This window comes from Calonectris borealis, chromosome 1, assembly GCF_964195595.1.
Source record: "Calonectris borealis chromosome 1, bCalBor7.hap1.2, whole genome shotgun sequence".
NCBI classification, from domain to species: domain Eukaryota; kingdom Metazoa; phylum Chordata; class Aves; order Procellariiformes; family Procellariidae; genus Calonectris; species Calonectris borealis.
This window is the reverse complement of record NC_134312.1, coordinates 201,237,353-201,261,602: the sequence shown is the minus strand read 5'-3', so window position 1 is coordinate 201,261,602 and position 24,250 is coordinate 201,237,353. Positions and strand designations below refer to the sequence as shown.

Genomic DNA, 24,250 nt, shown 5'->3' with positions numbered 1-24,250 from the left:
GGAGGTGGGAGGCTGGATGCAGGTGTATTGGCAACATAGCTCAGGGCGAGAGACCAAGGGCAAGAACCTAAGCTCAAAGGCATCTCTTGAGCAAAGGAGGGGCAGGAATCTGCTGAGTCTTCTCACAGCTCTCTTTCAAGGCTTCACAGCTGCACTGTCAAAGCTGGCTCTGAGGCCAAGCAGCCAGGCCCTCTGGAGACGCGAGAGGCAGAGCTCTGACAGCTACATCACTCTTGTAACTATAGAGCAAACTCAAATTTCCTCCTGGGACTGCAATTATAATGTAAATTTCATAGATTCTGCCAGAGATACCTCTTTCTTTTGGCCAAGGATATCTAGAAGTCAGTCTTCTGTAAGTTACAAAATATAAAGGGGAAGGGGTAAAGGGAAGGAGGCTACTTACTGTTCTAAAAGAACAAATGTTAATAGTGCCTTTAACCGTGGAAGTCTTTTGATAATTAAAATCTTTTGACATTTCTAATATCAAAAAGTTACTATGTCTCATAAAGCTTTCCCATGGCTTAGTGAAGTGTGGTGTTACAATGGTTTCACAGTTAGATGTTCTTCTTTCTCCTGATCAGAGAAAATTACATGGGTACTTCGTGCTACTGCCCTAGCTGGATGGTGGCCTCAGGGACAAGTAAGAATTGCCTCATGAGCGAAATCAAAATGGTAACCAAGCATAAATACTGGTTTGTGGAGCTGTTGTGAGCAGGCCCCGCCCAAAGCTTGATTTGGTGTTGTACGGAAGCAGTTTAACACTATTTTTGATATACCTTGTTCTTCTGATTTGTTTTCATGGGATTCTAGAGCTGTTTGCTCTTGTTCCAAATTGTATCTAACAAGTGGAAATGTTCTTTTGAGTATTCCATTTCATTGTTAATACGCTCTAACTTTATATAATTCAGTCTGGTTTGCATGTTTCCTTAATTAAAATGTAACAAGTATTCATAAATTTCTGTCTGTATTTTCTAGCTAATCAGAGACATGCTTAATATACATGAAACAAATATGTCATGCCCAAACCCATCATCTTTGGCCAAATACTGGGCTCTGAGGTGCAAGATAGAAGCTGTTGACTCAACGAGTTATGAATTTCTCAATATTGAACAACAAGTGTTAAAAAACAATTACAAGTGAGTGTTTCTTATGCAATGATTCCAGTAAAATTCAAGCTATAGTGCACAAAATACCTCTAAAGAGGACTGAATTATCAGGTTCCGTTACCGTGCAGTGTTGACTGTGTTAATGGGATTGCAGAGTTGGCATATTTACCATAACCTACACTGGAACAAAATGGAGGTAAATTAAAAAAAAAGGTCAATTTTGGTGGGGTTTTTTCTTTTTTTTTTTTAATTGTGAAGAGCTGTCTATTTATACGAGCTGTTAAAATAAAATATATGGGGTCTAGACTTGTTTACTCTGCTTCTCAGTATTTATTTCCAGACATTTTATAAAATAACTGGAAAGTAAACATAAAAGTAAAATTTTGGGTTCTGCTGAGTAAAACAAATAATTTTTTTGTGTGTGAATAAACTTCATGGGTGTGGGAGGGAATACCTGGTCACCTTTTGATTATGTATAGAACTTGCCATCCTTTTCTAGTTAGCTTTCAATTGTGTGAAAAAGACGTATTTCTGGGAAGTTATTCTGCAGATTTGCCTATCATTCTATTTAATGTTCTTGATATTGGCTTCTAACTGGGCACCCTTTCTCTTTGATTAATAAAATTAGAAAATGGGTAAATATGGAGAGATTAAAGAGAAGATGGTTCTAGAAATGGAATAATCAATGGTTAGATCATTAATACAGGGAAGAATGAAGTGGGCTTCATTTACACATATATATGTATACATATACATATATAGTCACTCCAAATTTGTTTTTACTGAGTAAATATGCTGTTAAGCAGCTAAGGTCTAAACCTACCTAGCAACTACTGATTACTAAGTGGTTATACCCAAATATATATTGCTCAAGTATGGAAGGAGCTTGGAATACACAAACATCTGTTTGTCTTCAGCAAAGTTCAGTAGTTGACTTTCACTTGACATTGTGTCTAAATTTTTAAGTAATTTAAAATTAATAGAACAATATTTTATGTGACTCAGTTCTACCTTATAGTTCTTTGTGACAGAAACAATTGAGTAAAGGGGGAATTTGGGGGAATTTGCTGTTACCTGAACCCATGGGACTGCTCTTTGTAGATAGCAGTTATCTATGTTAGCGCCTATATACTAATTCATAAACTAACTAATTATAAGGACAGGATTTTCCCGCAAAACTTTGACTCTACTCTTATACAATAGATAAGCATAATCACATTGCAAGAATTGGAGCATATTTATTCCCTTTCAGTCTTTGCGTTTGCAATCTTAGTTTTTAATCTAAAAACAATTTAAAAAAACGTCAACTGCAGAGGATCAGGGTTCAAGTAAGGTTCTTTAAAAAAAAAAAAAAACAAAACAAAAAAATCACCTTCATATAAAAAAGTTCATATAGCAGCTTCATAAATTAGGACATAATATATCTCTAATCCTCAACAAAAGAAACCACACAGTTTGAGTAAAATGTTCAAAATTACAAAAGAGACTAGGTCCTATTTACCAATATTATTTTAGCATTTAGGAACTTGAAACTTGACTGAAGCTCATTGAATCTTGAAAGCATAAATGTTTGATTTGTAAATGGGGCTTTATGCTTTTACTTCCCAGGTACTACCTACTTTCAGTATCTAAATATAAAATTGTGATCCTTAAGTCCTCTTCTCAGTTACTTCGTAAATCCGGAAGTTCCTCACTGTCTGACAGGAATCCTAGAATTCTAAAATTATCTCCTGGGTATTTCGTAGGGTATCACTGTCTTTACACTTAAGCAACTCAGTCCTTAGTCCAGAGTCTGTCATCTGAGGAAGTATATTCTGAGCACGTGTACACAGCAGACTGCTCAAGCAGAGGGAAGGTGGTAGGCACACTATTCTCCACGCAGACCTTTACACAGTAGCTAAGTAGAGCATTCAGCTGGCAAGGATAAAGGTAAGAAGAGGTGAAGAGAGAATCTGAATCTTTTGTTTTGTGTAATCACAAGAAGGGAAGGACAAGAGTCTTGGTGACAGCTCTGTCCTCTAACTACTGCATGTAAAATGCATAAATCTTGCTGGAGGTGGGATTGCAACCCAAGTTTTCCTCCTCTCAAGTGTATTTCTTAATTCGGAAGTCTTTCTTAATTGGGAGTTACTACCTCCCAGAAAGCCTGAACTGTAATGCTAAGATATTTTTAGTTCAGCCAAGACAGTGAGGTCTCTGAGTATTTTCAGTAAAAGAATTTTTAGTACAAGATACATTTGCTGGCAATAATTTATATACTTACAGACTCTGAGCTGCATAGAGTTATATGGGGTTTTGTATGTTACATCTTTGAATTTAGATCCCAATATGTCAAATAAGATAATTTCATATGACTTTAAGCATGAAAACACATTTTCAATTTCTCCCTAAAAGTCTAAATAGGTCTTGAACTTAGTCATTAAGTTTTTAATATCTCTGGTGATTGTTCTCTTATGCTGTTTTCTTCTTTAATAATTGCCACCCAAATTGCTAACAAAAAAAAAAGAAAAAGTGGAACAAACATTACTTTGAGATTTAGAATAAGACACTATCTTTTAGCAGTGTGTTGATCTTAAATGCACTTTCTAAGTCATGAGATCTCAAAGATCATTTCAAATTTCTTACAGTGACTGTCCAGTGCAAATTTTACAAGTGTATAGGGTTGGCAGAATAACTGAAACAGCAGAATTTCTGAGCAGTCTTGGAAACATTCGATCCTTATTCCATGCATCGTCTGTGCGCAACTTCATGGGAATTCTTTCCAGGTAAAAATTTACATTCCCTTTTTTGTGACATTGAATCAGGCTTAATTATATACTAAAATACATTTTTACTTTTTTTTTTTAATGAAGCTCTTTTGCATTATATTTAACCTGATTTTTACTGTTAATATTTATATGAACATCCATATGCTTCTACAGATCTCTGGAAGGAAAATCAATCTTTTGTAATGATAAATTTAATTACTCTCCAGGTAGATTAGACTTGAGATGCAGCTATTTGGATATGATAGTGATGAGTGTGGTTTAAATCCAGATGAAAGATGATAAAATGGAGACAGTAGGAGAGTAGTGGCTGCGTGGAAATCTTATTCAGTTTTAGGAAAGAATTGCATTGAGGATGTCCTCCTTCCACTCCTATACATTATTTCCCCACAACTACATTATTTGGCATATTTTTAGATTATCATAATTTCCTGGAATAACAGAATATCTAGTTCTGTGACTGAATACCATGGATTCACTCAGGCATGGTAATAATGCTGAAGTAATATAACCTCTAGTAGCCTGACATTTAAATCCTTATCGTAGCATGTATGCAGTGAATACTAGCCACTGAAAATTTAAGGATATTTTAAAAAACATATCTGATACATAACACCATCAGAATTAAAATACCTCAGAAGTTATATTAGTATTCTGTTTTCCTCATACTGCAGATTTTAATTGTAAGTTACAAAACTGTTGAACTTATTTAAATACTGTGTCTTTTTACATTCTTTATATATAAATGTTTTCTGTGGGCATCAATCGGTAGTAAATCAAATGTCTCATAAACAGTCTAAGGATGGTATCTCTACACTGAATAGGTTTGCAAATCAAACATTGGAAAAGTTTCCAAGTATCCGTTCCCTGGCATTCTACCTTTAAAACTCATACTTTCTTTTTCTTAGATACAAAAATTTCATACAGTTTTTTGAAATTGAATACAGCACAGTTGCTAGAAATGTAGAACTACTCATCTAATAACCAAAAAACTATTTTGAATGTTTGGCAATAAATCTGGAAAATGCCTTGTTTTTCTGCTAAATGAAGAAAAGCTAACAGTCTTTATTGCTTATGTAATCAGTGTCTTGGTGATTAATATGACTTTGGGATTTTTGTTTTTTTATGAAAGGACTATTTTGCTTGAGTGTCTAAAGATGGTTTCTGTAAAGTCTATTTTGTTTTAATCCTCTGTGGTTCATAATTGCAAAATGTGTATTAGCCCACATGCTATACACAAAAGTATTTTGTACTTCATTCATTGTGTGACCTTCTTTTTCTCTAGAGGACTCCTAATGCCAAAAGTGGTTGTTGAAGATCATGGCCTGGAAAGAACTGACATTGGGAATCTGGGCAGTGGCATTTACTTCAGTGATTCTGTTAGGTCTGAATAACGACATAATCTCTTTACTTTATCCTTTGTATATTCTTTTTACTTTTCAAATTAAGTAGATACAATGCTTAATACTTTTAAGGTAATTTAATTATAAAGTTTATTCCTGTCCATCTGTTCAGAAGTACTTGTGTGTCCTTAAACTCCTATGATTTTACGTTAATATAAATTTTAATAAAATGTGTATGATCTTTCTTTACATATAGTGCCACTATTAAGTACTCTTCACCCAGTGAAATGGATGGAACCCGGCTTCTGGTAGTTTGTGACGTGGCACTTGGATCCTGCTTAGATTTGTACGAACGAGATTATTCGTTAAATAATGCACCATCAGGTTATGACAGTGTGCATGGAGTCCGTAAAACAGCAGACATCTCTTCAGACTTTGAGGTACTGATCCTGCAGTATTGAAAAGGCACCGAATTTTGGATTTATTATACCTGCATTTCAGTGCAGATACTAAATCGCTAGACAATAATGCATAAAATCACTTTTGTCTGTCTTGCAGCCTGGAAAGTGCATGTAAAACTTCTAAGCCACTAAATTGTATTTGTAAAGAATTCTTGCAAGACAACAATACTTAAAAGAAAGATGTAAATATTACGTTTTATTATAACTGAATCATCATATAAATATCTGGTCTGTGATGTTTAAATTGTCATTTGGAAGCGATATTCTACTTTATATGGAATAAGAAATCACTAGTATGGAAGGTTCATTGTTTTGTAAATGAATCCAGCTGATAAATATCCCTGTCCTTATAGGTTGGTACTCTAAGGCAGGGATGATAGCTGTAGTGGCACACTAACAGATACAGTTGCTCTCTAGATATCCACCAGTTTTTTACTTTTTTTGTTCTTAGTTATTTTGAGGAATGATTGTGCGAGAAGAGGAAATAAAAGGAGTGTGGAGAATACAAAGTAAGAAGATAAGAGATGCAAGTGGTAGTGATACAGAGAGATTAGGGGAGTGAAAATAAAAGCTGTCAGATTCTTACTATTTTTCAAAAATGATATGTCATTTAGGTTCACCTCTTAATCAATTTGCATTGTTTTAGATATTATCTACAGCTTTGTTTTTATTGTAAAATACTTTTCTTTGTTTCTACCAGGATGACGAATTTGTAGTGTATAAAACCTGTCAGGTTAAAATTAGATATGTTGTTAAGTTTTGCCTTGCTGAAGATCAAATAAAACCATTTCAGCATGGAATTTGGGTGGAACTGGAGCAAGATAACAATGAGCCAGAGTCGCAATGTCATTTACAGCGTGAGAGTAAGAAATGTTTTCTCTTTGTATATTTACTTGGTTCCAGAGTTTCCTAAATACTTATCAGAACCCTTTTTAAAGTACTTGTATGAAGATAACATAACAAAAAATAATTTGTAGTTTATTTGTGGATGTTACCAAGTTAGCGATTACCATGTGGCATCTGTGTAGCATCTGTTTAACAGATTTCCTATAGGCATAATTACCAACAGCAGTTGCAACTCCACCTATCACAGTATGTTTCAAGAGAAGCACAGGAAGCACTTTTGCATAAATCATTCAAATGCAAGGTTCTGAACAAAGACCTTGTAAAACCTTAAAGAACTATCATGAACTCAGGATCTCTTAGACAGACAGCAATACAACACAAGTATTCATAACAGAAACTGAGTGTTACTTTTGTGTTGTGAATTGCATAAATAAACACGGGCCATTGATATAGGATTAGTTTCCATCATCTTTCCCGAATGTATGTTTCAAAAAATATCTTTTTAATCTTTCTTAAACTCTTTGTTTAGGCTATGCATTACCAAATGCAAATCTTTCAAATCCTGTAAAAACTGGTCTTCAGGACAGATTGGGAAATCCTGTCCCTCTGGAAGGTGTTTATATCAAGGCCAGGATAATAGACTTTGTAGCACAGGTAGAGTATGCTATTTATTGTCCTTTTCCATAACTCAGCCCTGAAAAATTAATCCATTTGTTAAATAGTGTTTTAGTCAAAATGCTATTTAGTGTTTTGTTAATTGCAAAAAAAAAAAGGCAATAAATCTCTAAATGAAGGAAAGTCCTGAAATGAGTGGAAACAGTTTTTATTCTTAGAGATGTGTAGTCAAACAAATGTCAAAAGCTCTTTGGACAGTAAGAGGCTTGGCTTTATTTTTAAATCTGTTTTCTGCCTATGCATAATCAAGTCACCACTGTAGAGAAACTTTCTGCAGTACTGTACGCATTCTGTTCCCTTTAAAAGACCTTCTTGGCTATCTGTTTGCCAGCTGAATTATAAACCAGTGAGAAATACCTAGGATGATTAAAGGTTTATGGAAATATATTTGTGTTTTGGTTTTGACTTTGGTTAGACAACCTAAATTAGCTGTCACAGGTAAAATATCAATCAATGCAAAAGAACTTGCTATTCTAACCTGAAAATTAGCTAATAAAGCTAGCTAAGCAGGCTAAAATAAGGGCCCACCTTGTTTTTTAGTACATATGCTCTAAGAACACATTCTGTCAAGTCACAGGTCTTTTCCAATCCTGGAGCATAATTCCACAGTCTCCTCCCCCTTCAACTGCATCCTGCCTGAAGCAGTCTCAATCATGCTAAAGCTGCGGCTTTACTGAGTTCTGTCACATGCGTGTCTTTCAACAAGAATCTGTATTCAGGGGGTTCCATGCCAAAGTAGCTTCATAAAAGTAAATAATGTTTTTTACATGTTGTTGCTAAAGCCTTAAAAAAGAAAGCAGGGGAAAACAGGAGAGAAAAGGGTTTGAAAGAATTGTCTGCAAATGAGTCTGTGCTTAAACTATTCTGACAGTCACAACTGTTGTCTGATCAGTGTGATTCCTTTGAACAAGTGTTCTTCTCATGAGTGATTGTTGGGGGGTTTTTTGTTTGTTTTTTTGGTTTGGTTTGGTTTTGATTTTTGTCTGATTTCCTATGGAATTAATTACATCCAGTGGCATCTGTTCTATGACCCAGTCAATCAAAGCAGAAAACAGTCTAAGGCTGAAGTACAGAGCATAAACCAGAAATGATCAAATGGCAAGGGACAATAAGAATGGCAGCAAAGGGGAATGACGAATTGCTAGAGTTTTGTTATGACACAGGGGAAGTAAACAGAAGAGCAGATGTGAGAAGAAAGTCAGATGCAATCTGCCACCTCAGAGACAGAGATTCTGTCATTAGAAGATGGATACTATACATACAGAATAATGTAGGCTTTTCCAAACACCCCTTTTAGTATATTGTACAAATAGACCAGTTTTTTGTGGAGGTTTACTCTTCCTTCTTGTTTAGTCCTTACTGGCTTGAAACTATTACAGACATATTGCAGTGGTGACTTCTTTTGTAGGCAGTAGCTTGATAGCTTCAGCTCTGCCAGTATATCAGATAACCTTTAGAAGGTCATGGTTTACTCTTCTTCTGGAAGAGATTTGATTAATGATTTCGACATTAAAAGTTCTATAGCTCCTTGCATGTTTCTGGAGATACCTGTTTGTCAAGCACTGATGAATGTTGTATCTTCATTTCTAAGCTATAAATAGAAGTTCCAGTTGTGGCATGCCTATTGACATTTTGTGGTGCAAAGCAGTTATGCTGTTACACTTAAATGTTTTAATCACATTTTAACTTTACAGTTATGCAAAAAATATTCATTTCAGGTAGTAATGTTTCAGACCTACACCAATCAAAACAGTAAACCAATTGAAGCCAAATATGTCTTTCCTTTGGATGATAAAGCTGCTGTTTGTGGATTTGAAGCTTTTATCAATGGAAAACATGTCATTGGAGAGGTAAAATGTTGTTGTGCTTTGCCTTTGATGTAGCTCCTTCAATCTCAAGATCTGAAAGCACTTAATTAGTAATGAAGATGTGCAACACTAATTTCAGTTTCTCTCATGTCCTTTGTTGTTACCACTTCACTGGATTTCAAGATAGTCATGTCATTTAAGAGAATATTGGTCAAGTTTTCTGTCTATAGAGATGAAATGATTTATTTTGGAACAATCTTTCGTAGGTTAAAGAAAAGAAACAAGCACATAGGGAATATCGGAAAGCTATCAGTCAGGGTGATGGAGCTTATCTAATGGACCAGGATGCACCGGTATGTTGAATATCATGGTTTAGTACCTACTTGAAAATTTTGCAGCTGTCCAATTACAGATTCTTTGCTGAAGCATGTCTTTGTTGGGAAACTCCTTTTTACTAGAACTTATTTGGACCATACATTTGATCATTTTTAAAAACAACTATTGTTTCTTCAGCTATGTGCTATGGCTTCAATAAAACAGCTTTTTCTCTTCCAGGGGGTTTCCTTTTTTTTGTAAAAGATTGATTTATTCAGTTACTATTGATCAGTTTTTGCCAGAAATTAAGGAATTATTAGAAGTTTGACATTTCATATCACAGTCCCATTTTTCCTTACACGTCACCAAAACCAAACAGTCATTTCTGTGTCAGTATTTGGTTTCAGTGTGCCTAAACACCAATTAAATTATTGTTTTGGAAAACATAGGCTTTAATGATGTTATTAAAGCTGGTTTGTGGGTTTTGTTGCTTTTTTTTAGGATATTTTTGTAATAAGTGTTGGAAACTTATCTCCAAATTCTACAGTTGTGATCAAAATCACCTATATCACTGAACTGAGTTTTCAGCATGGTTGTATCACCTTTCATATGCCTGCTTCTGTGTCACCATGGCAACAGGACAAAGCATTAAATGAAAACACACAGGTTTGTTCAAATACAATCTTAAAATAGCATCTCATTGTTTTGAAGCAAAAGTTCTGTGCCTAGGGGATTGTAGTTACACAAGAGGCTTCAGTAAGTTTATGATTGTTTTCCTTTTCATTTCTTCTCTTTTGTTAGAAGATAATTGATTGTAACTATTCTTGTCATAAAGCAACATGAACACAAACTTAGGATTGCTGTGATTGGTAGAAAGCCTCTAAGTATCTCTGAAGATGTATTTGCTCCTGCAGGACATAGAAAGTTGACTTGAGTTGGCACATGTTAGATCTCATATTTTGAGTTACCTGCTGTTTCTGTGCTGCTGTTCTTCCTTTGGCTTGCAAAGACATTGTATTATCTTCATCATGAAACAGCAGCTGAGCATCTGCTGAACACTCTGCTATTATCCTTCTCTGCTTCAGGGACAAGGTTGCCCATCCATTTCTTTGGATGCCCTTGATGGCTCCTGAATTCTCCAGACGGGAGGGGAGGTCATCTCTGTGTTTAAATGCTGGCAAAGAGCCAGAGGTGGTCCTTGTGGTCCTAGTCCCTGTGAGATCGTATAGCTGTATCGTATGTCTGACTGTTCAACAATCATGCCTTCTGCTTCAGAGCTGTATTATACTGAGTTCTGAAGTTCAGTGTGTCCTTGGGAGAGAAAGGAAGAAATTTTTTACAATGAGGGTGGTGAAACACTGGAACAGGTTGCCCAGAGAGGTGGTAGATGTCCCATCCCTTGAAACATTCAAGGTCAGGTTGGACGGTGCTCTGAGCAACCTGATCTAGTTGAAGATGTCCCTGCCCATGGCAGGGCGGGTTGTACTAGATGACATATGATTCTATGAAACATGCACATGTTCATCTGAATTTTAGCTGCTACGAGGCTCAGATTACAAAGCTATATGATTAAATGAAGTAAAGAGGGTTCCATGCAATCCCAACTTAGTGATATAATAAGACAAAGGAGCTCCAGGGTGATGAAAGTGTCAGGAATGACATACATTGAAGAGGCAGATAAAATATTGAAGAGGCAGACAAAATATTCTGTAAGCACCTGGGAGAAGTCTTACAATTGCTAGCCCTTATTCTCATGGGGGACTTCAACTTACCAGATGTCTGCTGGAAATACAACACAGCAGAGAGGAAACAGTCTAGGAGGTTCCTGGAGTGTGTGGAAGATAAATTTCTGACACAGCTGGTGTGTGAGCCCACTAGGGAAGGTGCCCCACTGGACCTGTTGTTTATGAACAGAGAAGGACCTGTGGGTGAAGTGATGATTGGAGGCTGTCTTGGGCATAGCGATCACGAAATGATAGAGTTTTCAATTCTTGGAGAAGTAAGGAGGGGGGCGAGCAGAACTGCCACCTTGGACTTCAGGAGGGCAGACTTTGGCCTGTTTAGGAGACGGGTTGACGGAGTCCCTTGGGAGGCAGTCCTGAAGGGCAAAGGAGTCCAGGAAGGCTGGACATTCTTCAAGAAGGAAATCTTAAAGGCACAGGAGCAGGCTGTCCCTATGGGCCAACAGATGAGCTGGCGGGGAAGACGATCGGCCTGGCTGAACAGAGAGCTTTGGCTGGAACTCAGGAAAAAAAAGAGAGGTTATGACCTTTGGAAGAAAGGGCAGGCAACTCGGGAGGACTACAAAGATGTTGTGAGGTTATGCAGGGAGAAAATTAGAAGGGCTAAAGCCCAATTAGAACTTAATCTGGCTACTGCTGTAAAAGACAATAAAAAATGTTTCTATAAATACATTAGCAGCAAAAGGAGGGCTAAGGGGAATCTCCATCCTTTATTGCATGCAGGGGGAAGCACAGTGACAAAGTGTGAGGAAAAGACTGAGGTACTTCATGCCTTCTTTGCCTCAGTCTTTAATAGTAAGACCAGTTGTTCTCGGGGTACCCATCTCCCTGAACTGGAAGACAGGGACGAGGAGCAGAATGAAACCCCCATAATCCAAGGGGGAATGGTTAGTGACCTGCTACACCACTTAGACACAGACAAGTCTATGGGGCCGGATGGGACCCACCCAAGGGTACTGAGGGAGCTGGCTTTCCATCATTCATCAGCAGCCCTGGCTAACTGGGGAAGTCCCAGTTGACTGGAAGTTAGCAAATGTGACGCCCTTTGAGAAGAAGGGCCAGAAGGAGGATCCAGGGAACTACAGGCCTGTCAGCCTGACCTTGGTGCCAGGGAAGGTTATGGAGCAGATCATCTTGAGTGCCATCACGCAGCACATACAGGACAACCAGGTGATCAGGTCCAGTCAGCATGGGTTTATGAAAGGCAGGTCCTGCTTGACTAACTTGATCTCCTTCTATGAGAAGGGGACCTGCTTAGTGGATGAGAGAAAGGCTGTGGTTGTTGCCTACCTAGACTTTAGTAAAGCCTTTGACACTGTTTCCCACAGCATTCTCCAGGAGAAGCTGGCTGCTCATGGCTTGGATGGGCGTACTCTTCACTGGGTAAAAAACTGGCTGGATGGCCGGGCCCAGAGAGTTGTGGTGAATGGAGTTAAATCCAGTTGGCAGCCGGTCACAAGTGGTGTTCCCCAGGGCTCAGTATTGGGACCAGTTCTGTTTAATATCTTTATCAATGATCTGGATGAGGGGATCGAGTGCTCCCTCTGAGTTTGCAGATGACACCAAGCTGGGCGGGAGTGTTGATCTGCTCGAGGGTAGGGAGGCTCTGCAGAGGGACCTGGACAGGCTGGATCGATGGGCTGAGGCCAACTGTATGAGGTTCAACAAGGCCAAGTGCCAGGTTCTGCACTTCGGCCACAACAACCCCAGGCAACGCTATAGGCTTGGGGAAGAGTGGCTGGAAAGCTGCCCGGAGGAAAAGGACCTGGGGGTGCTGGTCGACAGCCGGCTGAATATGAGCCGGCAGTGTGCCCAGGTGGCCAAGAACGCCAACAGCATCCTGGCCTGTATCAGAAATAGTGTGGCCAGCAGGAGTAGGGAGGTGATCGTGCCCCTGGACTCGGCACTGGTGAGGCCGCACCTCGAATACTGTGTTCAGTTTTGGGCCCCTCACTACAAGAAGGACATGGAGGTGCTGGAGCGTGTCCAGAGAAGGGCAATGAAGCTGGTGAAGGGCCTGGAGCACAAGTCTTATGAGGAGCGGCTGAGGGAACTGGGATTGTTTAGCCTGGAGAAGAGGAGGCTGAGGGGAGACCTCATCGCACTGTACAGCTACCTGAAAGGAGGTTGTAGCGAGGTGGGTGTTGGTCTCTTCTGCCAAGTAACAAGTGATAGGACAAGAGGAAATGGCCTCAAGTTGCACCAGGGGAGGTTTAGATTGGGTATGAGGAAAAATTTCTTCACCGGAAGGGTTGTCAGGCACTGGAACAGGCTGCCCAGGGAAGTGGTTGAGTCACCATCCCTGAAGGTATTTGAAAGACGTGTAGATGTGGTGCTTAGGGACATGGTTTAGTGGTGGCCTTGGCAGTGCTAGGTTAACGGTTGATCTTAAAGGTCTTTTCCAACCTAAACGATTCTATGATTCTATGATACAAATATTTCGTAATTGGTGCAGGTAAAAATTTTTTTTTTCTTTGTAGGATACAATAAAAAAGGTTTGTGTTAAACAAGTAAAACCACAGAAAAAGTAAGTTGCTTTCATTGATATTATCTGCTTTATTTTATCAATAACTTAAATGATTAAGTTAAAACATTTAAATTTAAAGTTTTTCTATTTATATGGAATATTTGATGGTGAGTTGCATTATCAAGAAACTAGTTTAATTTCACCTTTCACTCTAATCTGTTGTTATCCTTAGATAGGTAATATCATAGGGGAATAACTTTTAATTATTACACTTTCTTCACTAAATACTTCCTTTTGTTTCAGAAACATTTCTGTTATTAGGGATTATATATAAATTCCCAAGTCATGGTCTCCCTTAATGAGAGCATGATTTTCATTTTTTTCAATATCATGGCACTTAATATTTTAGCCTTTCTTTGCATTTGCATTTTAAATAAAAACTTACATTATCTGAAACTCTGATGTTGCTGGTAAAGTAAGACTTCTTGGAAACTGACTATTAGAATTTTATTTCCAGTAACATTTCTGCCTATGGCCATTCTCAACCAGAATAACAAGCAATGCAGGTAGTAGTAGCAGTAAATGTGTCAAAATGTAATGCTATTCATATTTCCATATTAAAAACCATGAAAAGTTCTTTCTCTGAGCATGTCCTAGTTTCTTCTCTCTTCTGTCTGCAAAGCAGGCATAAAACCACATCTGTTACAATTTTCTGAAGTTATATTTAATCTTGAAATAGTGTTTCCTATTATTAACTTGCTTTTTTTCAGTACAATACTACTGGTTAGTAGAAATATTGTATGAATCAGCTAAAGATTTTATGCTATTTCTGCCATATATCAGGAACAAATTAACAAGTTCATACTCTACACATCTAGTTCTAGAAAAGGTATTTAAAATGATAATACAATTTAATTTTTAATGTTAAGGGAAAATTCAACTAGAAAATATGAATAAAAATTGGGAAACACTTAAGAATAGTTATTGTGTGAGGATGGAGATCAAGTATCTCTATCTCACTCTTTCCAGCTTCACGTTCTAGAGGGAGCAGCGCAAAGACATCCAAGTTAGCTGCAAACTTATTAATATTATATTAATAACATAATACCTTTTTCTGGCTTCAGGCTGGTTCTCTCTGCAGATACTTTGGGGCTGTGCATATGTATTGCAAGTTTTATCCACAGGCGTCTTAAGGATAATGGAGATGTGGCTGTAAATAGAAAATATTTGCTTATTTGATATGCAGAGGATACACAGATTCATGGTACATTAATAATAATTGAGGTTAGGGCTCAGAATAGTCAAGAATATTTATTAAAATGGGTCCATGTAACAAAAATGCTGTGAGTCTGAGAAATGCAAGGCTGCACATAGATTAAATGATTGCAGCCCTACGCATCTACATCTTGGGAGATTATATCCTGGAATACAGCGACTACCGATAACCCAGGGTTTATTACTACCCAGTGAGTCAACAAACCGGAATGAACAACCATTGTGATATTGTGGCAAAAATAGCTAATACAGTCCCAAAATATACAAACCAAGAAGTAGTGAAGAGAGATTATTTTACTTTGTCAGGCAATACTGGCTGAAATTGGCAAAATGCCAATCTGAAGACCTTAAAAAAATAAAAAGCAAACCAAAACATAAAAAACCCAAAATATAAAAAACCCAAAACACAACAACAACAACAACAACAACAACAACAAAACAGCCTCAAGGCCACACACATTAACCTCTGTCTGCAAACTGGGAGGTGATTCCATGATGTTGTATGGTATCTTGTGTCTTTTATGTATCTTGTATTGTATGATTGCACCTATCAAATTGCTTTTTAATGTCATTACAGAAATAAACTAAGAAGCAAAGACTGGAAATTAAAGCTGAATAAGAAAAAAAGACATGCAATTTTAGCAGTGAGGTTTGGAACAGTTAGCCAAGGAAAATTATGAACTTGCCTTCTCTGAAATCCAGTTTGGCTGTCTGTTATGAAGCTTTGCTTTAGAAAATAAAACATTAGGTTAAATGAAGAGATAATTGGCTAAATGTTATGTAATGTGTTATAGAGGAGATCATGTCAAATGGCCTCTTGATCCCTTCTAAACTTTTAAACTATGAATACCCATAGTGAATCAGCATGGTTATTCTTTGGGTATCCTAGGAACAAAAACTTGTCTAACTAATTCAGTATTCTCCACTTTTATCCAAAGTGTTAAAAAGGACATCTCCCTTCTCATGGGAGATGTCATGATATGCAGATTAAACATCATCTTCCCTGGAGTGCCGTTCAGTGCTTTTTTTCTTTTCTCTTTATTTAGTCAATTTTCCGTGGATATGTCTATTGAGATGCCATCTAGTATTGAACGCATTCATAGTTGGACACATAAACTTAAAATAAAGGTAAATTAATTTCACTGTAACTATGTCTCTGCCTTGGCAGTTCTGCTGTGTATTTCAAATGGAACTTTTATCCTAGATGACCCTTGTGCCAGATCTGTCTGGCTTTGTTCACTGTTCATTCTGCAAACAGCGTGGTCCTCTGCTTCTCTCAGATGAAAATTTCTGTTGTGTTTGAAGCCTTTCTGTTTTGGTTGTCTTCTTATTTAAAAATACATTCAGGAAAGTGAATGATATTTTAAAGAATGTAATATGTAAATAGAAACTGTACCTTGTAAACTTTCTATAACCTTTTTGGCAAAAAGCTTTGGGACTACCCCTATTAAATCGGCTGTCGTCATTCCCTGTTCTTACAAAGTAAATAATATTCACTGTATTGTTATTAAATAAATATTTAAATGCCTATTTTTTCTCCTTTTCTAGAAAACAGACTGCAAGGCTGTAATTAAGACTGTGGAGAACAGCTCCTTGGACGTTAGTGGCTTTGTTCTAGATATCTGGATTTCTCAGGTCTACCTACCTCGAATGTGGGTAGAGAAGCATCCCAACAAAATGAGTGAGGTACTGCATAAATTGTACTATTCATGAGGTAATACTGAGTATGCTAAAACATAATAAACAGGAACAGTTTAGTTTTGATGGGTAAAAGATGAAGAAAAAATTTCACACCACGGACAGTGGTCAATTTGATCTGTTTTATTAAGCTGAGTATTCTCCAGAAATGAGTTTTCTTTTCAGTTGCATAGAATCTTGTTGCTTTTGTTTTATCCTTTGCCTTGCAAGAGGGTAAATGTTTCAACACAGTGTCCAATCATTTCTGTTAAAACACTTTTTTTCTAACTGTTGTGCTGCTGTTTGTGTTTTATAGAAATGTTACTACAGTGTTTGATACAGATGTTGCATTTGCAGCGGTGGAAGTGAACAAATAAGTCATGGCTAAGGCTGGAACGAAGTAGCTTCAGAGTCATGCAATCGCTATACTCATTAAAAATAAGTAAAATTTTAAATCATTAAATTTCTAGGGCTGTATTTACAACTTACACCATTTGAATCTTTTCCTTTTTCACTAATAAGTGAAAAAGACATAAGTAGCACTTCTACCACTCTGGATCATCCAGAAACAGAATCAGTTGTGGCTCTGTCACAGAAGAGCTCATTATCGCCACTGGAAAACATTAATAAAAGGTTAGATAGGAAAGGAAGGACCAGTTCAACCCCTTTTGCCTTCACCCACAGTAACTCCTTGCCTGAGAAATACATTTAAAACTTAAAATACGTGATTCCAGGTTATTAGAAGCTGTTTCATTCTCCCACATTTTTTGTGAAGTCCCTGGCACTTTTAGTTATTTTCAGCTCCTTTTTGTATTTTTTTTTCTTAAATAAGATAAAATGCTGCAGAGGTGAAATGTAAAGTCTTCGTGTTACCAACCTGTCAATCCAATGTTGAAATTGATTAAAATAAGTAAAATGACAGATAAGATTGTTTTCTTTCTTTTATTTTTCTTCCTTTTAATCAGAGTTGCTTAGTTTAAATGTATTAGTTTAGGGGTTTCTTTCTGATGACTGCAGTAATACTGATATTCCCCCAAGGAAAAGAGAAAGAGAGAGATTGCTATTTGTGTTTCCAAACTGCAAACCTTTCCTTCCCTATTGGAAACACTTTCATTTCTTCAAACATTTCATTGTTCCACTTTTGAAAGCCTTTGTTTTTTATAACATCTCTGTTCGTAGTATGCACAGTGTGCACTTCTGGTTTACATATTTTTTTAATTCAAGTACTTCTCACAAACCGATGGTGGCAGTGATGATTGGTATCTGTGATTTTTTTATTATTTTTTTAACTTGTAGAAGAGAATCCAGTGCTGTTTGCAGAAGAGTGAATCAGATAGGAACATGAAACCACAAAATTCCTTTTTCAGTTTTTCATGTGAGACCTGGGATGTAGGTAAAGGACAGGGAAGTTGCACTTTTCAGGCATTAAGAGTAAATGACATATATTTGTTAAAACTTTGAAATATGGCTATATTGTGCTCTCATTCCGCAATAAGAAAAACAAAAATGCTTGGATACACTTCTAATTAAATAGTATCTGTCCTCTGCGCTGATGATTTTGTTTCTCCCTCTATAGGCTTGCATGCTTGTATTCCAACCAGAGTTTGAAACAGCATTTGAAGAAGAGCAGCTGTCCAGTGAAATTATTATTTTATTAGATTGCTCAAATTCTATGGCAGGTTCAGCTCTACACCAAGCCAAGCAGATTGCTTTACGTGTTTTGGAACTATTTTGTTTCAGACAAAGAGTGAATGTAGTCAAATTTGGCACAAGTGAGTTTCTCTATTTCCTTTTTACCTGAGAAACACCTTTTACCTTCTTGTCATGGCTTAATTTCATGCACATCATTATTATCAAACCCGCATAATATACTGAACTGCAACCAGAAACATGTAGCAGTATGGAATACTTCTACTCTGATATTCCAGTCATAAAACTTAAATTTGTGTTTCCATATTGTTGCTACATGCTTAATATTTTAATGTTCTTAATATCAATCTTTATTCACAGATTTTACAGAATTTTCTTCTTTTTCAATGAACATCATAAATGATTTGGCATCACTGAAGGAGTTTGTTACAGTAAGTAAATTAGTTCGGTTGTATTCTAAAGAACACTTCTTTGTATAGGATGCTTATCATTGCAAAGCTCTGTTACACAACTTTTCCTCTTTTTTTCTTTTTCTTTAGGCCAGCTTCTAAGATTTTTCTGTAATTTAGTCTATTTGGAGTCTGTTTTCCCTAGTAACAAGCACAGCCACATCTGAATATTAATTCTAGTTTGGTTTTAAGCAATTACTTAAGTTGTTATTTTGAAGCTTGAGTAGCTATCAGCGTTAGGACATTTTTCAGTGTTTACCCCTAAATTTATCTTTTGGAGTTTAATACCTCTCATAGCCTGCTCACAGCAGAAAGAGAGGAAATGATTGACTTACTTCTGGAAGTCTATGATTTGTAAGTGAAAGCAGTACTTAGGCCAGAGGACTTTCAGTGAAAAGAAAAATGCTTTTGGCACCAAAAGATCAGATGTAGACTACTTAGGACAACAGGTTTTGGTTAGTACCTGTCCTGGTTCTGGCTGGGACAGAGTTAACTTTGTTCCCAGTAGCTGAGGGGGTGCTGTGTTTTGGGTTTGGTGTGAGAGAAGCAATGAGATGGCCCATTGATGCTTTGGCTGTTGCTGGGTGGTGCTTGCATTGGGGACTTTTTGGCCTCCCATCCCCTGCCAAGTGCAGGGGAAGCTGGGGGGCGGGGAGCATAGCCGCGGCAGTTGACTCAGCTGGCCCATGGGGTATTCTACACCATGTGACGTAATGCTCAGTATAAAAGCTAGCGAGGGGCTCTCGCGGTTCAGGACACGCACTCGCTGGGTGTGCATCGCCTGCTTTGTATATTCTATTATTGTTGTTGTTATCATTGTTATTATTACTGCTCTACTTCATTTTATTTCCATTATTAAACTGTTTTTATCTCAACTTGCGCGTTTTCGTACTTGTGCCCTCCCGATTCTCTTCCCCATCCCCCCCCTAGGGGGGCAGTGAGCGAGTGGCTGCGTGGTGTTTAATTGCTGGCTAGGATTAAACCACGACAGTACCATGTCTTGTCAGTGCCAGAAGTAGGCTTCTCATCTGTAACTAAAGCTCCTTGATGCTAGCATAATGCGTAAGATGCTAATATGGATGTCTTGAAAATGAGATCGTAAGATGCAAATGGTGATCAATACAGAGTAACACAAAGGGGAAAACACTAACTATACCTGTACAATGTTGGGGTTTAACCCAGAAAAGAGATACTGGAGCCATTGTGAAGGGTCCTTTGGCAGCCCAGTGTTCAGCAACAGTCAGAAAGGTAAACGCTTAGGTAGCTGTATAAATCTGTATTGCTATGGCATCTTGAATACTGTATGCGCTTCTGCTCACTCTATCTCAAATTGAAGAGCTAGGGAGGCAGAAAGCAAAGGTGGCCAGATATATGGAAGACCTGCTGTACAAGGAGAGGATTTGTCCTGATTATTTTTTAGCCTCTGTTCAATCCTTACACAGTAATCTCTTTTCCGGGATAAACAGGGAAAAAGGGGAATAGGGATAGTTACTTGCTGTTTCTTACCTTTTAAGGATCACAGGACATCCAGCAAAATGATCAATCAGCAGATTTAAAACAAAAACCAAACAGTCCTTTTCATGCATAATAAATAGCAGAACTTCTTGTCGTGCTTGACGTTGAGGCTAAACCATAATTCAATTCAGAAAGTGATTTAGGCAAATTAAAAGTAAGAGCTGTAAATAGCTTTTAGATGCAATAGTCTGGATGAACACTCCAATTCAAGAAGTCCCCAAACCACTGATTACTGAAAGCTCTGAAAACAATGTAGGAGTAGAATTTACCATTTTTCTTATCTTTTTTACCTGTGCCTTTTGCCTAAGCCAGAGAAGGTACTGGACTAGATGGACCTTAAGCTCTATCTTTAATAGTAATTATAGAAGAGGAGGAACAAATAAAACTTAAGAATTAATTACTTATATTTGGAAACCAGGAGTCACGTGTAATGAAATAAAGATTAAATTATACATTATATGTTATTTTAGGAAAAAATAAATTGAACTAAAATTGTAATACTTTACTTTTCAGTCTGCTACCGCAACATTGGGAAACACTGATTTATGGAAGACCTTACGTTACTTACATCTGCTATTTCCTTCTCAAGGACACCGTAACATTCTTCTTATATCGGATGGACACATTCAGAACGAGAGTGTGACCTTCCAGATTGTGAAAGATAATGTCCGACATACGAGGTTATTTACATGTGGTGTTGGGTAAGCACAAAGTTAGCTAGCAATTGCATTTGTTTAAAATCACTGATAATTTACTCAAAGTGAGAGGTTAGTAAGCTGAGAACTGTCAGATGCCTGAGTGTACTGTCTTAAATATATATGTATGTTGAGATTAAATGCAGAAATGTTTGCCTACCTTTAATAATAGAATGGGAAGTCTGTAAGGAATTTCAAAGGTAAGATGCCTACAGTAACAGTAATTCCATGTCCAGGTAGTCTTACCTATTCATATCTTTCTTCATTATAACAACTATACTATTTAAGAATATAACTGGAAAATACAAGAGTTAACATTTTGAAACTTTACATTTTATGTTTCGGTATGGTCTCATTTTAATAGTGCAATTTCAATGCAATGTGAGTAGTTGTATAATTTTATTATTTAATTTTCCTTTGTTTTGTAAGGACAAAATAAGCACTAGACTTCTCAACGATCAGAGGAACAGGCAAAACCTCACTGAAATTCATTGCAATGTAGTTTGACTGTTTTCTGTAACAACAACCCAGAAGGATACGTACAAGACTGAAACAACTTTAAAAACTGAGTTACAGTTACATATTTCAGGTTGCGAGGCATAAATGGGAAAGGGTCAGGGAGATGTTAGGTTCTTACTACATCCTGGGAGGGTTGGCAAGGATACATCAAAATAAAGACCAGTGGTGAGGGTCATCTTCTTCTAGGTCTTTTTTTTTTAATAACCTTCACCATAGTTCCCGCAACACTCCCCAGATCTCACGGCTGTGGGCCCTCTCGCAGCACTGGGCAAGCACACCCTTCAGGCCATGTACCAGACATCCCAGTGCTCTTCCAGAGTAATCATATGTTAGACTATAATAGAATTTGCATCAACACACAATAAAGAACAGATGATATGTGTTCATTAGCAGCACACTGACACCATTTTCAACATATTTACATTCTCATTATGTTCATGTTCAGCACATGTACATTCATTGATTATTGGTTATTGATACGATGGAACTAGGCCTGGTGATGGATTACGTCAGTGCTGGTAGTCTGAGAGGGCATGGCTTTTAATCGTTCCTCTAAATCACTAACATTAACGTGCTAATGTGCAACAACCTGCTTTCAGTAGTCAGGATCTGTATTTAATGTGTTAATTGGTAAAGTAATAATGGTGAAGAGGTGAAAAAGAGAAGTTCACTCTGGTTCATACTCTTGTGTAGACAGAGTGTTTTCTAGAAGGCTGAATTAATAGAGAATACTACATCTTTTTTATCTGTGATAATTCTCTGCAAGTAAATGAAAAAACAGTATTTTTAAATAGTGCAAGATTTGTACTTTACGGAGTTGTACAAGACAGCAAAATCTATAAAAAGACTTTTAAAAAAGCTTTAAACTTTAAACCCAAGATGTTATGTGTTCTTAGCATAGATACAATTGTACTATTTAATTTTGCCTTGAGGGGTTTTGGTGAGGATTCACTAGGTCACTAAGACAGTGGTACGGTCCTGTTAAGGAACGAGTCTACTTTTTGTCTGACAAAGATTCAAGACATACTGTGCTATTTCTTGCCCAAAAGAATTCTCATCTGCTTAATTGTTCTCCTTTAATCCTCTATAAAGCTCTCATTTGTATATATACCCATGAAAGAGCTTCACAGTAGTCAGACCGTTGGTGAGCAGAGCCTGCTGTTCTATCAGGCTAATAAGTGTAACCATATTGGTATATCCATGTTGTTCAGATAGTAACATTCCCTAGCTGACACTGGACTTAGCTGTAAGATAGCTGTGTCCACACTAAATAGCTCTGCTGAGATTGAGGTTAATTAGTTCAAGATGAGGATCATTTTGATGCAGTCTTATTGGTGTTTGAACCTAAGTTAATTTCTCTGTACAGCTCTGCACTGTAAAAACTCGTGTACCATGTAATTTCCTCGAGTGTTGTTAGGAAATCTCTAATACAGCAGCATATTCATTGGCTCAGTTGCTTTCAGTTGGTCTGTCCCCTGAAAAAGGGATAGAATTTTAAAAATTCAGATTCAAAAAGCTTGCAGTACTAATTAAAAACAAAATATTTAGAAATAATATTAGATGAACAATTTAATTCAATAATTACATAAAGAACTTTTTTTGTTAGTTCCACAGCAAATCGACACATGCTGAGATCTTTGTCCCAGTATGGTGCTGGAGCATTTGAATACTTTGACCCAAAATCAAAGTATAACTGGGAGGCAAAGGTACATTTCTAAATCTTGACTATATTCAGTATGTGATCGTTGTCTGATATATCAATATCTGATACTGCATATCTTCAGTACCTCAAAATGGGAATTTTCATGGGATCACGTGGCTTTGCTATTACAATAAGATAGTTCAAAAAACATTTGATAGAAGGTGGAAGGAGAGATGCTTGTCTATTAAGCCTTCTTTTATTTTAAATATAAATTTATACTAAGTGAGAAAGAGAAGTATTTAGTTTGAGTATTACAAAGGTGCCTTATTTTCAGCAGGAACACATGTGCTATAGGAAGGGATATGAGTGCTGTAGAGAACCCTCAGTTCTTTGATAAGGGAGGGAATTTGTCACTGTAGTTGCCCTACCTTCTCATTCAGATTGGTCACTGAATGTGTAAAAGAAAACCAGAAAGCCATGACTGACTTTATTTTTTCTAAGAGCTCCTGTACTTTTCTTGGTAAGTGCAATAACACCAACTTGGAAAAAGTTTTAAAAATGTCAAGCTATATAAAAAATTGTCCCTGAATGCAAAAACATGGCTTTACTTCTGTCATAGGTCACAGTCCATCTATATTGTCCTTGCTATAGTGATGAGGCCTATAGCAATTGTATTCTGTAACTTTTGCCTGTTGGTGCATCTAAGGGTTTCAGGCAATCTAGGACCCCATGTGCGGTGCTTTTCTGTTTCCCTCTATAGTTATGTGTCTACAGCACTCTCCTATGCCTCGAATCTGGTCCCTCCTGGAACAGTGACAGTAAAGAAGGTGCTGCAGCAAGGCTAGTATCTGGCACATTTTTGCCTGGGGGAATGGATGAAAGCACAGATTTCTCCTCTTGCTATTCTGGCTGTCATTTGAGTGATACATGCAGAACTATCCAGAGCAGGCCATGGAGATGTGCAGAACTGTTCGCCTATCTCAGAGATCACATCCAGGAGATGTGCTACACTTCTAGAACTGTGCCAGGCCGTATTCCCTAGCCTGTTTGGCAACCCTGATGGATAGAAGCTTTGATGGATAGAACTCTCAAATTTCAGCTTTTACTTAAAAGAAGTTTCATTATTCCAGAAGCCAGTACGATGATGGCTGAGTGATTCTCCTTATTACCTCCAAACATTAGACTAATTTTTACCAGTAATAGTATGTGGCTTGTTTTAGTTGTTTTAAAAAAAAAAAATTAGTTCCATTCCCATGGGAAATACGTTATTTTACATTGAGAGATTATGTTTGCTTTTGAA

At 37.3% G+C, this 24,250-nt stretch overlaps 1 protein-coding gene across 5 annotated transcripts in view; it reads left to right on the top strand.

The window, feature by feature from the left end:
* The window catches only part of PARP4 (poly(ADP-ribose) polymerase family member 4), a 55,613-nt gene that overhangs the window by 15,344 nt on the left and 16,019 nt on the right, over positions 1–24,250 (top strand). For 4 of the 5 annotated variants that reach the window (XR_012672008.1, XM_075139974.1, XM_075139972.1 and 1 more), the window contains exons 11-26: positions 976–1,136; positions 3,734–3,871; positions 5,157–5,255; positions 5,471–5,654; positions 6,376–6,538; positions 7,051–7,175; positions 8,915–9,046; positions 9,271–9,357; positions 9,821–9,985; positions 13,542–13,588; positions 15,850–15,931; positions 16,352–16,489; positions 18,057–18,252; positions 18,491–18,561; positions 20,608–20,795; positions 22,915–23,014. Coding sequence is in view for 4 of the 5 variants with exons in the window: in XM_075139974.1 (XP_074996075.1) it covers positions 976–1,136; positions 3,734–3,871; positions 5,157–5,255; positions 5,471–5,654; positions 6,376–6,538; positions 7,051–7,175; positions 8,915–9,046; positions 9,271–9,357; positions 9,821–9,985; positions 13,542–13,588; positions 15,850–15,931; positions 16,352–16,489; positions 18,057–18,252; positions 18,491–18,561; positions 20,608–20,795; positions 22,915–23,014 (2,076 nt within the window). In the remaining variant the exon portion in view is untranslated. The remainder of the gene's footprint in view (positions 1–975; positions 1,137–3,733; positions 3,872–5,156; positions 5,256–5,470; positions 5,655–6,375; positions 6,539–7,050; positions 7,176–8,914; positions 9,047–9,270; positions 9,358–9,820; positions 9,986–13,541; positions 13,589–15,849; positions 15,932–16,351; positions 16,490–18,056; positions 18,253–18,490; positions 18,562–20,607; positions 20,796–22,914; positions 23,015–24,250) is intronic. The other variant, XM_075139975.1, reaches the window with a different exon arrangement.